Source organism: Lactuca sativa, chromosome 3, assembly GCF_002870075.4.
Source record: "Lactuca sativa cultivar Salinas chromosome 3, Lsat_Salinas_v11, whole genome shotgun sequence".
NCBI classification, from domain to species: domain Eukaryota; kingdom Viridiplantae; phylum Streptophyta; class Magnoliopsida; order Asterales; family Asteraceae; genus Lactuca; species Lactuca sativa.
The window spans coordinates 18,789,466-18,806,361 of NC_056625.2; the positions used below are offsets into that span (position 1 = coordinate 18,789,466).

Sequence of the window (16,896 nt, forward strand, 5' to 3'; positions counted from 1 at the left end):
ATTCTGTGAATCAGATATGGTTATATATGTGTTAAAGTACACACACACACACAAATATATATATATATATATATATATATATATATATATATATATATATATATATATATATATATAGAGAGAGAGAGAGAGAGAGGGAGAGAGAAAGCTAGGTTCATTTGTTTAAACTAAGTATTGTGTTATCGTATGCATAAATGTGGGTCAATCAAAATTAAATAATTAAATAAATAAATAAGGGTAATTTAGTCATTTTTTAATAACTTCCAAAAAGAATCCCTATAATCATGGTATCTCTTCAGTTTAAATCTCCTTCCCCTCTTTATCTAAAAACTGATTTTTGAAAACCCTAAATTGAACAAATCGACACCCCCACCCTTGTACCTCCAGCCGTCATTTCCTCTTTATTCCAGTTTGCATCAAGTTCCGATTCCGGTTCGGAGTCGGACGACGAAGCTCAACTTGCTCTCGAATTACAAACCTTAGAAACAGAGCTCTCGACAAGAAGCAGCGAAGCAGCGGCGCAGGTGAGTATAAAACCTATTGAAAGACCAATATGTTTCTCAAAACCGAAGAATTCGATAAGTAATCATACTAATTAACTAATCATATGATCTTCTCCTTTTCTCTTTGTTGTTTAAACCTAAATCCATCGTTTTCTTCTGCAATTTCTGAAATACAGTTGGGGCGGATTGGAGGAAACATTTTCCGACTACTGTGATTCAGGTTCGCCAGACGGAACTCAGTCGTCGGCGGCCTCCAAGGGAGGATTATTCAAGAGGAGATAATGAAACTAGAGTCTCAAAAATCAGAATCCGGGGTTTACGATTTTGATTAGGACACAGTGTTCATGTCAATGGAAAAATCAAATAAGAAAAGGATTCAACAATCTCCAGATACAAGTGATTCAAGGGCCTTTCCGATTGAAATTATTGAAGTAAGACAAAGTCTTGAACTGTTTTTACGTACTCTCATGATTTTATCTCAAATTGATGATTGTGTTAAACTGTTAATTAACAGTTAAAAGTGTCATACTTGGGAGAGAATATAGCATTGGTGAGTTTAAAATGCAAGAAAAGAAGAGACACGATGGTCAAGATTTGTGAGGTTTTTGAATCTTTAAAGCTCAATGTTGTCACTGCCAACATCACTGCTTTTCCTGAGACCCTTTTCAAGACACTCTTCATTCAGGTTTGCACTAGAAAACATACACTTCGGTGGTGTGTTCTTGACTGAAAACGAAGAAGAGAAGGAATGCAAGGGTGATTTTTCTTTTGTATTAAATATTGATTGTGAATCGATGCAAAAAAGAATAGAGAATGGAAGAGTGTTTATATAGATGATTCAATGGATGATATTGGTGAGATTCCAATTATATTGGAATGGAATCACGAATTCCAATTCTATTGGAATGGAAAGACGAATTCCAATTCTGTTGGAATCACAGATATTGATGCTTGAAGAACAGACCACAAAATTGAAACGGACCACATTATTCTTTTAGAATGTATTAGTCGTTGTTAGATTTTGATGTTTTCTTTCCCGTTTTGGTTGTTTGTTAGTTTTATTTCTTAACAATAAATGTAATTCTTAACAATTGTTACCTGTATTATATAAGAAATAATGTGTTTTTTGTTTTTATTCTTCAATTGATTATTCAAAGATTTGTTATTCTACAAAAAGTTTTTTAAATTCATGATCAAGAAATAGGTTCAAGAATATTTTTATTATTTATGGTTCAAGAATATTTTTATTTTGAAATATGCTCATAAACATATTCTGTCAGAATGTCCGAATTAAAAAAATTATAATACGTAAAATCGGATTTTTAAAATTAATAGAATATATGATCCCTTAAAAATGCAATTTTCCTTTATTAAATATATATTAGTTGACTAAATTACCCTTGTAATTAATTAAGAGGATATTTTCAATTATATTTAATTCATAAATATATATTAATCACTTTATTAAAATAAGTAAATTTGATTGGCCCACATTTATGCATACAATAACACAATAATTACTTTGAATAGAATAAACCTATATATATATATATATATATATATATATATATATATATATATATACAGGGAAAAGTGAATATACCCTAGAGGGTATATAACATTAGGTACCCTATATCCAAAACGGTGTCGTTTGCTTACTGATTTCGTGTGAAAATTGTTACGTGAATAATCCTTAAAATAAACTACCATATCCTTCTTAAATATTTTCGTTTGTTGATTTTTGTTTACTCCCAATTGATTAACCCTTATACGAATTGCTTCTAGTTTTTGATTTGGATGTTCGATCAAGAATTCTGATTTCACATGGAATGTGTGTATAACATCTATCACTAGCTTAATTTCCTATCATAGTTCGTTGGTTGCACTCTTGTATTTGACTCCTTTTGTGATCATCAGCGTTTTTGAAAAAAAAATAGCCATATGTATTCTTCTTGGTCACGATTTCAAATTAGAAACACATAAAATTAGATTTTTCAAGTGAATTATGGTTTCACATAATTCACTAAATTCCAATTAAGCATGGAGATTAATTTTATATGATTCAAGAATTCCAATTTCACTTAAATCAATAAAAAAAGTTCAAGAAGATGAGGTTTTATGTAGATTTTGTTTGTGAGTTTTTAGATCTAGATGAAAAGATTTTGGATACAAATAACGATGTGTGTATGGGATCAATAAAAAAGGTTTGTTAAATTTCCCATGTTACCGTCATCTTGTAACAAAAAATAAAATAAAGATGATGATGTTTGAGAATGATCCCAACAAAGTTTATGATGATTGTGTGGGTTTGATAATGAAATATGATGAAGATGATTATAGTATGAATCAGCTGATATAAATGATGATGAGAATGCAACTTCAAAAGAAGAAGATTTTGAAGATGAAAACCGATCTTGATGTGGGAATAAAAAGTTGGTTAATTTTTTTTGTGATAAGAGATTAAAGATGTATGAAGGATTTGATGTAGTTTTGATTGGTGGCTATAAAGGTCGTTTCCAAAAATGAAGGTCTACATGGGGTTATTTAGGTCAGACGGACTGCATCAAATTATGAGATGATGCCAAACATCAACAGTAAAGATGTATTTCATTATACTATTTTGGGTGAAAATGTGTGTCATTATACTACTGCAGTCAAATAAGGTTATAAGGTAAAATGTTTTTTGTATACGAACAAAGTCAGTATTCATGCTTTGTGGGTAACCTCATGGACCAATGGTTTCTTAAAATATGTCAACATTGCATGAAGATCATGCTGCAAAATGTGTAGTAATTTCACAGGTCTTTGGTAAAAAAAGGAAATGGTTGCAACAAAAGACAAAGGAGTACATGGCTGCCTTAATTCAAAACAAGGGTATTATGGTCTTTTGAACAAAAAGCATGGTGGGGAATTTTCTAAGCTTAAATGAAGCAATCGTAAAGGAGTATAATGGTGAAAATATTACTCTCATCAAAAGTACATGGTGATATATCCTTTTATAAGATGCATGTGTCATCGTTTGCAAAGGTGATGATGACTTTTTTTCTTGAAAAGAGCTTAATTTGAGGAAGTTATACAGGTTAAGAAGTTACTGATATCCAAAATGAGTTTAATGAAGATGAGATTATTACAATAAATGGTAAATCACATGCGTTTTCTTGTTGATTATTCTGTTTGGATTGGATGTAATGAAATTAGAAAGGAGTGGAATAAATAAAGGTAATAGAACTAGTCAATACACCAACATCCAAATTTATATATAAGTAGACTTTTGTTAAAACTTCAAACTGATACAATTGATAATTCATAAACAACATGGTTATTAATTGCTCAATTAGATGATAAATGTCACATTTCACTCACCATTCAGATGAGCAATAGACAAAAGACATGAACAGGATAAAAAAGAAACAAGTGCTAAGTTTATATTATGATATGAAATAATAACCATATCTATGCATAAGCAGCAACACCCAAAGAAGAAAGTGTTTGTAGGTCTTTACATGGAAGAGTTTCATGAGGTATGCCAGGTGGCGTAGAGCCTACATGATGATGTGGTGGTCCCAGGAATGCACCATGCTGACTAGGACTAAACAAGACCAACGGAGATGCCCGCTAAGAATTGCTTGGTGGTCAGAATAAGTAGTTGGAATACCCTACATCTGAGGACCAGATAGGGTACCAATACTAGAAGAAGTGTCAAATTTGGAATAAAGAAAAGATGATGATGTTTTATGATCAGGGGAAGATCTTGAACTTCATTGTTGATCTTTACCGATTGGCGAAATTTTCATGGGATTTGATATATGTTGTGGAATTATGGATGCAAGACCATGTAAATGGGTGGTGTTAACAGGGCTAATGATTCCAAAACCTGATGACCAACTACCTGCTAGGTGGCATTGGCAAATGGAAAAAAATCAAAAATATATTAATAAAAATTAGGTCTTAATGATAAAAGTATAAATTTTTTATAATACTAACCCGGTGGAGGGTTGATGATAGGTAAACAAACATGGTGCCATATAGTTGGAGCTGATGGGGTCTATTGTTTGGTGTTTCCCTGATCTTTTTTTTATTTTACAAAAAAGTCAAAAGAACTTATTACATAGTAATAAGCAAAACCGGTTGATTAATACTACTTGTGAGTTGTGACACCATTGATTATGGGATTCCCTAATAATGAGTTTCTCTCAGGCATTTCAACGAGCACCTTATGTGCACAACTTATCTTCTTCCCCTACTAGCCCATTTAAATTAGTAAAGTACCATAGTTGAGCAACATACACAATCAAAACTGTTTGGCCATTTGAATATTGATGCAGGTTTGGGAATATTTGTAGCCAAAATGATATACAATCAACTAACTTTAATGAGTTTATAGTTATTTTTGTTGTGAGTTTGGATCGATTTCAACTACTGGAGTAAAGGGACAACAATTGTTTTCCAATTTAGAAAAAAACACCATTTAAACAGAGGAGGGGGGATTAAAACAACAATAATCAGATAGGTCAGCAACAACAGGTGGAGATCCATAGAGTGCTTCAGTTTGATCGAATAGGAAGGCACCCGTGCTTGTCGATAGATTTTATTTCCACATGTATGAATTCCTGTAAAATGATATGAATTCCTATAAAACGACATAGTTTTAACTATATGGGTACCTAATCTTATATACCCTTAAGGGTATATTCACTTTTCCCATATATATATATATATATATATATATATATATATATATATATATATATATGTGTGTGTGTGTGTGTGTGTGTGTGTGTGTGACAACCATTCCGAGGTACAACATTGAAGTCTTATCATTTTAAGCTTTTGGTCGAGTTCACAACGTGAGCAATGCCTTTCACATCGTGAGCTATGTTGACTTGGTTGACCCACATTTTTGGCCCTCACGGCATGAGACCTTGTTACTCACGATGTGAGAGCGCCCTGATGGCTAAACCCGAATTGTTTCGACATTTAAAGGAATATTAGGGATAGGGTTGTTTACCCTCAGCCTCTTTCACACTCCAAGCCTCCAGAAATCCTATTGTCATTCATTTTGAAGCTTTTGGTCTTTTGGGTGCAACTTTAGCTGTGGAAGGTGAAGAGAAGAAGATAAGAAGTGTTTAGGCGGTAAAGCTTGCTTGAATCATTTTCCAGTTGTAACTCTACTTGTTGTTGGACCTTTATAAGTCCTAAAGATTCAAACTTTATTCATCTTTTAAGTAAATATAGGTTTTTGGCCCATTTCTCATCATATTTAGCATTGTTTGAGTGAGGTAAACCCATAAAGTTGGCAACTTTATGGATCTCAGGAGTTCCTTGACCATCATGTTGTTTAGATCTTGAAGTGGGGGAAGTAATTGAGCCATGCATGGGAATGTGATGTGTATTCTTCCCAATTTTGACCTAGAACTAGTTGGTTCATGCAAGTTGCTAGTATGGGCTTAAAGAAAACATTTTTATGGACCTTAGGGTCCCCTTTAACGTATAAATGAAGTAGATTTGTTGGCTTAGCAGACTAAGGGCTTAAAGCCGTGACTTTTAGCTTCAGACGGATCTCATGACATGAGAGTGGAGGTGCTCACGACATGAGATCGGGGGGAGGGGGGACTGAGTTTACTGAGTCTAGAACTAGTCACTAACTCTAGACCTAGTCGAATCTTACGACGTGACCAGGAAATGGTCACGACGTGAGACCATATTTAGGGCTTGGACCATTGGATTTGTCCCGATTGACTTTTGGCTTGACCAGGATTTTGACTAGGTTTCGATTTATAGGCATTTAAGGTGTTTGGATGGTAGTTTGAGTTTTGGTTATTGTTATTTGTAAAGGTGACCAGTAGCATGTGGTTTCCGCTTCTTCGGTTTATCGGGGTTGCATATTGGAGATCTTTAGGGCATCTTTCCCGATAGACTTGATCTTGATTCCCATGGGGGATGTATGTGTGATTGTGGGTATGGAATGACTTAGTCGCTTCGGTGCCATGATCAATTGTGAGGGTCAGCGGGTTGTAGTTCGAAACCCAAGTGGAGGAGAACTGATTGTCTACCGCAAGGGCACCAGATTAGGATCAAGATTTTGTTCAGCTGCCAAGGCTCGGCAGTACATTCAGCATGTGTGTGCAAGTTATCTAGCGTGTGTGGTGGATACGCGGGTCATGGATCAGGTTTCAGTATCAGAGGTTCCAGTGGTCAGAGAGTTTGTTGACGTGTTCCCGAAGTTCCTCCGGAGAGACAGGTCGTGTTTAGGATCGACCTAGTGCCTGGTGCGGCCCTATCGCCAAGGCTTCGTATCGGTTGGCACCACTAGAGATGCAAGAGTTGTCATCACAATTGCAAGAACTGTTGGGAAAGTAGTTCATTCGTCCGAGTAGTTCTTCGTGGGGAGCATCGATCCTCTTCATCGGGAAGAAGGATGGCTCATACCGGATGTGCATTGACTACCGGGAGTTGAACAAGTTGACGGTGAAGAACCGTTATCCACTCCCGATGATAGATGACCTTTTCGATCAGTTATAGGGAGCATATTGGTTCTCCAAAATAGACCTGAGGTATGGGTACCATCAGGTCAGGGTTAGGGAGGAGGACGTGGAGAAGACCGCGTTCCGGACTCGTTATGGATATTAAGAGTTCGTGGTGATGCCGTTTGGGCTCACCAATGCGCATACGATATTTATAGACCTGATGAATTGGGTCTACAGACCGATGCTCAATCGCTCGGTCATTGTGTTCATAGATGATATCTTGGTGTACTCCAAGACCCGAGAGAAGCATGGGGAGCATCTTCAGGAGCTATTGGGAGTTTTGAGATGGGGACGGCTATATGCCAATTTCTCGAAGTGCGAGTTTTGGTTACGGGAGGTTCAGTTCCTTGGACACCTCTTTAACCAGGAGGGGATTTTGGTCGATCCGGCCAAAATCGAGGCGATTATGCAGTGGGAGGTGTTTGGGGTTGGCAGGGTACTACTTGAGATTCATACAGGATTTCTCCAAGATTGTAGTACCCCTCACTCGTCTGACGAGGAAAGGGGTGGATTTTCGCTGGGGACCCCAGCAGCAGAGGGCATTCGAGACCCTCAGACAGCGACTGTGCGAGGCTCCAATCTTGATTCTCCCTGAGGGGGTTGAGGATTTCGTAGTGTTTTGTGATTCATCTATCACGTGACTGGGAGCGATCCTCATGCAGAGAGGACGAGTGATAGCCTACGTGTCGCGGCAGTTGAAGCGCACGAGATGAGATATCCTACTCATGATTTGGATTTGGGAGCGGTGGTATTCACTCTTAAGATCTAGAGGCATTACCTCTATGGTGTCCGTTGTGCCATATACACGAACCACAAGTGTTTGAGACACATCATGGATCAGCAGAACCTGAACATGAGACATCGCATGTGGTTGGATGTAGTCAAGGACTACGACTGTGAGATCATTTACCACCCAGATAAAGCGAACATGGTTGTGGACGCTCTGAGCTGCAAGTTAGCTGGATCTTCTACCCCAGTGACATGTATAAGGATATCGGTGGATTCTATACTTATGAGTTTGATCCGGGAAGCTCAGGTAGAGGGTATGCGTCAGGAGAACTGGAAGCTTGAAAGGATTGGGGGTGGGAACACCCAATTTGTATAGGATAGTCGGGGATTATTGACTCGTTGCTGTCGGGTCTAGGTTCCAATGTCTGGTGGGGTCAGACAGATTATTTTGGAGGAAGCACATAAGTCTCATTTCTCTATCCACCCGGGGGCCACCAAGATGTACCGGGATTTGCGATTGAGTTACTGGTGGCTGTCCATGAAGCGATAAATCGCTTGCTACGTGGATAGGTGCCTGACCTGTAGGATGGTCAAGGCCGAGCACTAGAGGCCGCATGGAAAGTTGCAGCCTCTAGAGATTCCCATGTGGAAGTGGGAACATATCACGATGTATTTTATTATCAAGCTGTCGAGGACGATGAAGGGCTTCGACGCTATTTGGGTCATCGTGGATCGATTGACCAATAACGCCTACTTTTTAGTGATACGGGAGAGTTCATCGGCTGAGAAGCCGGCCGACTTGTATATCTGCGAGATCGTTGCTCGCCATTGGGTGTCGGTCTCTATTGTCTCGGACCGCGATGTCCGGTTCACCTCCTGTTTCTAGCAGAAGTTCCACGAGGAACTGGGCACATGGCTGCACTTCAATACACCCTATCATCTGTAAACGGACGGTTAGAGTGAGCGGACCATACAAACTCTCGAGGATATGCTGAGAGCCTGCGTTATTGACTTCGGTAGGAGCTGGGACTCCTACCTACCCTTTGCGAACCTCTCCTACAACAACAACTTTCATTCCAGCATTGGTGTCCCACCATATGAGCTGTTGTATAGACGGAGATGTTGCACCCCAGTTTGTTGGGGTGAGATTAGTTACAGGGTGATGGGACGGATATATGTATTTCTACAAACTACCAAGAGGATTCAACAAATTAGACAGCGGTTGTAGACCGCTCAGAGTCGGCAGAAGAGTTACACGGACAGACGCAGAACCGAGTTGGAGTTTCAAGTGGGTGACATGGTACTCTTGAAGGTCTCACCCTGGAAGGGTGTGATTCGCTTCAGGAAGAGGGGGAAATTGGGTTCCCGATATATTGGGCCATTCAGGATCATTTCCAGGGTTGACAAGGTGGCTTATAAACTGGATCTCCCAAAGGAGCTTAGTCAAGTCCACAACACTTTCCATGTGTCACAGTTGCAGAAGTGCATAGTAGATGGGGGGGCAGTGGTATCATTAGATGATATTCAAGTCGAAGAGCGCCTGAATTACGTGGAGAGGCCAATAACCATTCTTGAGAGGAAGGTAAAGGTTCTACAAAACAAGAAAGTACCTCTGGTAAAGGTACAGTAGGAGGAGAGGAGGGGATCCGAGTGGACATAGGAGCCAGAGGCAGAAATGCAGGAGCACTACCAAGACTTGTTCGTCGTAGTAGACTTCGAGGACGAAGTTTAGTTCAAGTGGGGGAGAATTGTAACACCCCAACCCCTAGGTAAAAGTTTTAAAGCATTTTGTACATGTTTATCGACTTACTCGACGAGTTGGTTTCCCCAACTTTTCGTGTAGAGGCGGGTTAGCCCATGTGGATTATTGGATCTACTTGACGAGTCGGAGGACCCGGACTCGACGAGTAGGAGCTGGAATATGAAACCCTAAATTTTAGGGTTTGCACCCTATTTAAAAGACCTTAAGTCCTTACCTCCATTCCCTTACCACCTCTTGACGGCCAAAAGAAACCCTAATCAGTCTAGATCTTGTTCTTGAGTGTTTGTGAGGATTAAAGAGTGTTTTTGGTGCATTTTGTGAAGAAGGCTTGAGGTATAAGGAGATTGGGGCAGAGAGAAGCTTGTGGATCTGACTCTACTTCATCTTGGCATCATTCTGAAGGTATCATGTCGTTACCTTGACTTATCTATAGCTAGATCTCTCCATGCTTAAGTTTAGGGCCATTTTAGCATATACGTGAGCCATTTCGGGTATTAGCCATGATCTGAAGTTGCAACTTTAGATCTGGACTGCTCCATGTCTCAAACTCTTAAAGCTATCAACTTTATCTTGTATGAACCCCTCACCATGCCCTATACCTCATTCTAGACTTGGTTTTAGTGTTCTAAGCCTTCAAGACCTTGCATGCATGTAAAGTTTGCAACTTTACGTGGAATCTTTGCCTTAGGAAGCTGGATCTATGATATGGAGCTTTGGGATGGCTTAAAAACGTCAGGATAAGAAATGGATTGCATGAACTCGACGAGTCGGATGAAGATTGCCCGTATTTGATTCTGCATGAACTCGACGAGTCAGTAGGATAACTCGATGAGTTAGTAGGGTTTTCCCCGACATCTGGACACACACATGGACTCGACAAGTTGGTTGGAAACTCAGCGAGTCACCTAGGGTTTTGGTGATTTCTGAGTTCATAAGGAACTTGACGAATTGCTAGGTGCACTCGACGAGTTGGGTCAACATGGACTGCTGACTTTGACTTTGACCAAGTGTTGACCAGTTTGACTTCTGGGGGTATTTTGATAATTTATGGAAGTGGATGTTTGGTGGATGTATGTGTTGGACTTGGAGTTGCATTTGGTGGAGTTTGACTTTATCACTTCGAGATACTTGTGATGTGAGTTTTTCTCACTATATTAACAGGGTCTAAGGCACCAAGGCCGGCCCTTTATGATTTGTATCCTGGTTATAGGATGGATGTTATGTTAGTGATCCGTTAGATCAGTATCCTGGTTATAAGACAGTTGCTATGTTAGAGATCGGTTAGATCAATATCTTGGTTATAGGATGTTTGCTATGTTAGTGATCAGTTAGATCGGTATCTTGGTTATAGGTTGGTTGCCATGATTAGTGATCTGTTAGATCTGTATGACTATCTGTGCTTGCTAGCTAGTATATGATATGTATGTGCATATGTTTGTTGGTTTGGGGGATTGGGTTGAGGCAGATACTGCTTTGTGCTGTAGGCCAAGATACCTAGGGCGGACCGGATAGACTGCAGACCCGGTTAGGGCACATTAGTTAGGTCGAAGGCCCGACGAGCGGTTTAGATAGGCAGAAGGCCCTGAGAGGCGATCCAAACGTGCTGATGGCTCAGAGAGCGGTCCAGATAGACTGATGGCATGTGAGGCAGTCAAGCCAGATTGATGGCTCATTATGCATGTTGTATTTGTTTATATGATATGGTTATATATGTATGATGTTGGTATTTTGGGGGAACTCATTAAGCTTCGGGCTTACAGTTGTTGATTTTGTTTCAGGTACTTTTGATGATCGCGAGGAGGCGAAGACGTGATCGTACACCTCCTTATGTTTTATGTTTTGATTATGGGATACTCTGACAAGTTTTGTAATAATCATAGGTTTTTAATTATCCAAATTTGAAGGCCTTTAAAATTGTAATTAAGGAAACTAGAAAACCCTAAGGGATACCTATCATTTTCAAAAATAAGGGGTGGAGGCTAGGGTTTCAAGAACCCTAACCATTTGCGAAAATTTAAGCTTTTGGGTTTAATTTCCGTAAACCCTAATTTTGATTAATTCACTTTTATGCAAAGCTAAATAGAAAATTAAGTCTCTGATATCATTAATAGGTTTTCTAGGTTATAAGAATTAAATATGAGTGGAAAAACGGTTAACCTTTAAGTTCACATGCAAGCTGGTTTGGATATATGTTTTTTCTATTGATAGCAATAAACAATGAATATCAAGAAACCCTAGAGAGAAACTATGGAGTTAAAAATCACATAAAGATTAGGGTTACATACATCTTGATTATTATAGCAAATTATCAAATTAAATCCTCTTGTAGTTCCTTGGAAAGCAAGGACCAACAGCTTGAATGCCTCTAATGACTTCTACCCAAAAACCTAATGACTATAAGACTTGAGGAGAGGGGAGGCTAGAGCAAAATTTCAGTTCTTGAAAGTATGGAGTTGAAAAAAAAAAGAGACATTAGGGGTCCCCTTTATAGCTGACAAGGAAGCATTAGATAACCCTAATTTGAATATAATAATAATATCTTGAATTAGGTAATTATCCATCTCCATATTTATCTAATAGTATTAATCTAGAAACCCTAATACACATAGCCAAAACTGGCCATGCATAGAAGATTTTAGAAACCATGTTTTGTTCAACTATTAAACAATTACAGTTAAGTCTCTACACTTGTAATTAATTCTAATGAACCTGAAATTAATTCTAATTAATTATTAATTAATTATTAGTATTTCTAATTAATATATTAATCATATAATATATTAATAAATCATTTGTTACAATTTATTAATCATATAATAATTTAACAAAGCAGTCTCTCTCTCTCCGAAAATCGTTCTATTCAATTATTGGTTATGAAGATAACTCCAAAAGAACTTTGTTTCTATTTAAAAAATATACCAATTTAGTTATTAGTTTAGACATCTTAATTCAATAATTCGTTGACTTTCATTAGCAAATTGACCTTAATAAAAATTGAACAAAAATGTAAGTTGGGTTTTTTTAGACAAAATGTTAAGTTCGTTAGGTTTTCTTGAACAGATAAAACTTAATTGAGATTCTTTGAACGGTTTGGAAACTTTGTGAGACTTGTAAGTCATTTTCCCTTTTAAAAATAGCGGCACTTGAATATCGGTCGCTACGAGGCTTCACAAATGTTTTATGATATGTGTGTATGAAAGTTAGTTTTGCTGTGTGTAACACCATTAGTTTTAGGGACCCAAATGTCACAAAAATTGTGGATTTTGGATAAAAGAATAAAAATAAATTCTTAATACACTGAAAGATGCAGATTGAATATAAGTCCGGAGTACTCCTAGCTAGGCTAAACTTGTAGTTTATTTCTTCCTTTTGATAATTCGGTTTGCCTTTCAACTTAGTGCGTAAAGTCTAGATAAGTGGTGTTCCCATTCCATAGTGAAGACGCTAAACAAGCCAATGAAATTAATTCTTCCCTTTTACAAAATTATGTTAAAAGGGAAACTTACCATTCATGACCTAATTCCTCTAGTTTTCAAACAAAACCAACATGGGAATGTAATATTATATTAAATGAGATCAGATACAATATTGCACCAAAAAAAGTTAGTGCAAAAAGACAACAACTTTATGATGCTGTCTTTGTCTATGATAAAAACTAGTTGTCTATTTTGAAGTTCTCTAGATCTACTTCCAATGTACTATACGAGTTGGTAAGATACCAGATGGCTGCTAGTAAATAATCTATGAAAGAAACTCCGTCAAGGATCCCATTAACACTTTTTAACGCATTATCTATTTAGCACTTAACCTGTACAGTGTGGGCATGTGGATGCAAGGACAAGATCTGCACGGCTGAAGCATTTTGGAAGTAAAAAGCTACAAATTAAGTGTCTGGACGAAAGATTTATTTTAGTTCCTAAAAAGCTACAAGTGTCTTGATAGAACCAGTTGATCGAGTCTTGGAGGCTCTTTGCTTTCAAATCAACTTCAGCTATAATTTGTTGTGGCGAACTTGGTTCTGTTTGTCTGGTAAACTTCCATTATCTCCATTGACACGAAGCCTAATTAAGGGGAATTTCGAATGATAAAATATCTACCGTATTATAGAGTATTGAGGAATGTTGTGACACATGTCCACACATACGAGTTTACCTAATGATTTGGTGAAAAAAAATGAAGCTCAACTAATGTAAACGTTCATCTTAATTATAATATATATCCTTGGAAGATAATCAACGTTATTAGTGCCTTACGTAAGGATACAATATTGATTTGTAGTGCTTTGTGAGTGTTGGGCATTGTTAGATTAGTGACATATATATGTCATGCACCCTATCTTGACCTACCCAACCAGAAAAGATGATGCAAATTGATTTTTTTTTAGCCACAGACAAAAGCTTCATCCTTTTTTAATATTTGTTCCGTATATGGAAAGAGATCAGCAAATCTTGTGTATAAATAAGCTCGATGTCATTAGAGAATCCACATATCTTACATTAATTAACAGTATTCCCTCCAGGCTCCATTGTACATTCTCTTGTAAAAATGACTAACAATAATGGAGTTGAATGGAGTATCAGGATGGGTGATGGATCATCGATGGTGTTGGAGCCAGAGCACAAGTATGGAGTCATGAGAGTATGGGATGGATTGAAGGGTTTGATCATGAGGTTTGTGATGAGAGTGTGGATGTTCTTGAAGAAAGCATGGGATTTAGGGGTCGATGAGCCTAGAAAGTTCTTCCATTGCCTTAAAGTTGGTGTAGCTTTGATGGTTGTGTCATTGTTTTACTATATGAGACCTTTATATGATGGTGTCGGTGGAAGTGCCATCTGGGCTGTTATGACTGTAGTTGTTGTCTTCGAATATACTGTTGGTAGGTATTTCAACATTCTCGTTATCAGATCTTTGTTTCATTTGTAAAAACACGCTAATGTGTGTGCACATATGTTGCAGGTGGAACGTTATACAAGTGTTTGAACAGAATCTGTGCTACTCTTCTTGCTGGATTCCTTGCACTTGGGGTTCATTGGGTTGCTAGCCATTCAGGACACCAATTTGAGCCATTTATCATGGGAACTTCTCTTTTCATATTAGGTAACATCAAGAAACCAAATTCTTCATCAAATTGTATGATCAGTGAATTAATACGCATAGCATTGCTAATTAATGATCTTTCTTATACAGCTTCTGCTACAACCTTTTCAAGATTTATACCTGTGGTGAAAGCTAGATTCGACTATGGTTGCACCATCTTCATTCTCACTTACAGCCTGGTCTCAGTCTCAGGGTACCGAGTTGAACATCTCCTGCATGTGGCCCATGAAAGGATATCAACGATAATCATCGGGACCTGTTTGTGCATTATCACCAGCATGCTTATTTTTCCTGTTTGGGCTGGCACGGAGCTTCACCTTCTGATCCCTCGTAACATGGATAAGCTTGCGAAATCGCTCGATTGTGAGTGCTAATGACATATATATACGTACCAATAATATATATAATAGCAGTTGTCGAAAATTTTCACTCGTAATTAATCATTTTTTTTTCTTATAGGTTGTGTAGCTGAGTATTTTGGTCATGATGATGAGGAATCAAAGAAATCATCACAAGGTTATAAATGCGTGCTAAATTCAAAAGCTTCGGAGGAGGCCATGGTATGTAAAAATGGCAAAGAGAGTGGTAGAATCAGTTGTTAGCATCCATGCATGGTGTTTCGTATAACATTCGATATGTTTTTTTCATGCAGGAAAATTTTGCTAGATGGGAGCCTGCACATGGCCAGTTCAATTTCCGGCATCCATGGAAGAAGTATCTCAAAATAGGTGGATCATCCCGCAGTTGTGCGTACTGCATTGAAACACTCACTAGTTGCTTGGATTCCAAGAATCAGGTCCCTGAATCACTAAAGAATCATCTCGATTCCTCATGCATGAATCTTAGCTCAAGCGCATCGAGGGTGATAAGAGAGTTGGCAACAATCATAAGTACAACGACAAGATCCAACAAGATAGATATGGCAGTTGAAGATATGAAAAACGCTGTTCAAGAACTACAAAATGACTTGAAATCCCTTCCAGATTTGCTGGTCCAACCACATGACAAGGGAGAAGAGTCATCAACTCCAAAATCACTCGAGAAAAACGATAGGGTTCCAAGTCAAATCACAGTAATTCCTCTCATGGAAGTCATTCCTATTGTGAGTTTCGCGTCTTTACTAATGGAAACAGCTTCGAGGATAGAAGAAAACATTGTAAAAGCAGTTGAGGAGTTAGCGGATTCGGCTCATTTTAAGGAGCCAGAAGATAAAATGAAGCCCAAACACAATCCGACCAGCAAGATTGTCTCCGATGAAGAGGGCGCCCTTCAATGTGTCTAAGTAAATATAACTTTTACGAACAGAAGTCAAAGATATGGTCATAGCATAAACAACCTCTCTGTTTGCAGGTTTAACAATGGTGGTATCCTGACGCACCAGGTACAGGCAGTCAGGCAGTCCCTTCTCTCCGGGACGATGCAAAAACTGACCTGGGGTAAACTCTAGCGTTTTTTTTTTTTTTCTTTTCTTTTTGCTCTTTATGGCAAAGTACTAAAAACAGGAAAACCATTTATTTAACCCACTGAAGTATTGTATATGTTTAATTCAGTGGAGGCAGACTCGATTTGCACTGACTTGTAGACAATCTAAAAGTTCGTTCAACACTGTTTTTCCACCTCTGGGTCCTACGTACAACTCTACGTACTTGTTTCCTTTTAAAGAAAACTTGGTGAATGTGTCCATTTAAATGTCATTATGATCATTTTGAACAATATAAATATGTTGGAAAATTAGTAATTTAGTTGATTACAATCCATTTACGTATGACTAAAATGATAGAATTGTCTAAATCAATAGATTTAATTACGATGCAACAAATCGAATCCTAACTATTCGTATGTACATATATAGCTTCCATCTTATCCTAGCCCATTAGTTAGCCCGTAATATGCAAGCCCAATGGCATTCCCTTGTATAACATATATGAATACATACCACAAATTCTTTAGGAAAATTTGTCAGATGACCGAAAAAAATGAGTTAAGTTGAAAAATATGACCATGCAAACCAAATTTTTATAAAATGACCAAAGTTTCAGCAGAAATGGGCTCTGCAGAAATTGTTTATGCTCTGCGGAAGCCTAAATTTTCTGAGAAAGTGACATGACGGGGATAAAATTGTAAAACCACGTAAATATAATACTATTTCCGCAGAGAAATTACAATTCTGCAGAGGTGTATAATTTCCACAGAGACCAATTCTACGGAAATGTCAGACGAAAAGAATGCATATTCAACTACCATTTCCGCAGAACATTAACATTTACGTAGAGACTAT

At 37.9% G+C, this 16,896-nt stretch overlaps 1 protein-coding gene and 1 pseudogene across 2 annotated transcripts; both read left to right on the forward strand.

The window, feature by feature from the left end:
* Window positions 1-284: 284 nt before the first annotated feature.
* LOC111919259 (transcription factor bHLH27-like) lies at window positions 285-4,356 on the forward strand (annotated as a pseudogene).
* Window positions 4,357-14,000: 9,644 nt separating this feature from the next.
* LOC111919194 (aluminum-activated malate transporter 10) lies at window positions 14,001-16,383 on the forward strand. 2 transcript variants are annotated; one of them, XR_006188997.2, is made up of 7 exons: window positions 14,001-14,397; window positions 14,478-14,618; window positions 14,709-14,981; window positions 15,078-15,178; window positions 15,271-15,900; window positions 15,969-16,054; window positions 16,169-16,383. XR_006188997.2 is itself a non-coding variant. In XM_023914813.3 (6 exons), exons 1-5 carry the CDS (start codon window positions 14,067-14,069, stop codon window positions 15,898-15,900), a joined length of 1,476 nt encoding a protein of 491 aa, XP_023770581.1. In that variant the 5' UTR covers window positions 14,001-14,066; the 3' UTR covers window positions 15,969-16,383. The 2 variants fall into 2 exon arrangements, 1 of the variants encoding a protein (XP_023770581.1); XM_023914813.3 differs by having other exon boundaries at window positions 15,969-16,383.
* The last annotated feature ends 513 nt before the right edge of the window (window positions 16,384-16,896 follow it).

What these genes read in the sequence shown, in the direction of transcription:
- LOC111919194 (XM_023914813.3), top strand. Translation starts at nt 14,067, where the DNA reads ATGACTAACAATAATGGAGTTGAATGGAGTATCAGGATGGGTGATGGA. An exon ending in AACTTCTCTTTTCATATTAG is followed by an intron (nt 14,619 to 14,708) that starts GTAACATCAAGA and finishes TTTCTTATACAG; the next exon opens with CTTCTGCTACAACCTTTTCA. An exon ending in GCTTGCGAAATCGCTCGATT is followed by an intron (nt 14,982 to 15,077) that starts GTGAGTGCTAAT and finishes TTTTTCTTATAG; the next exon opens with GTTGTGTAGCTGAGTATTTT.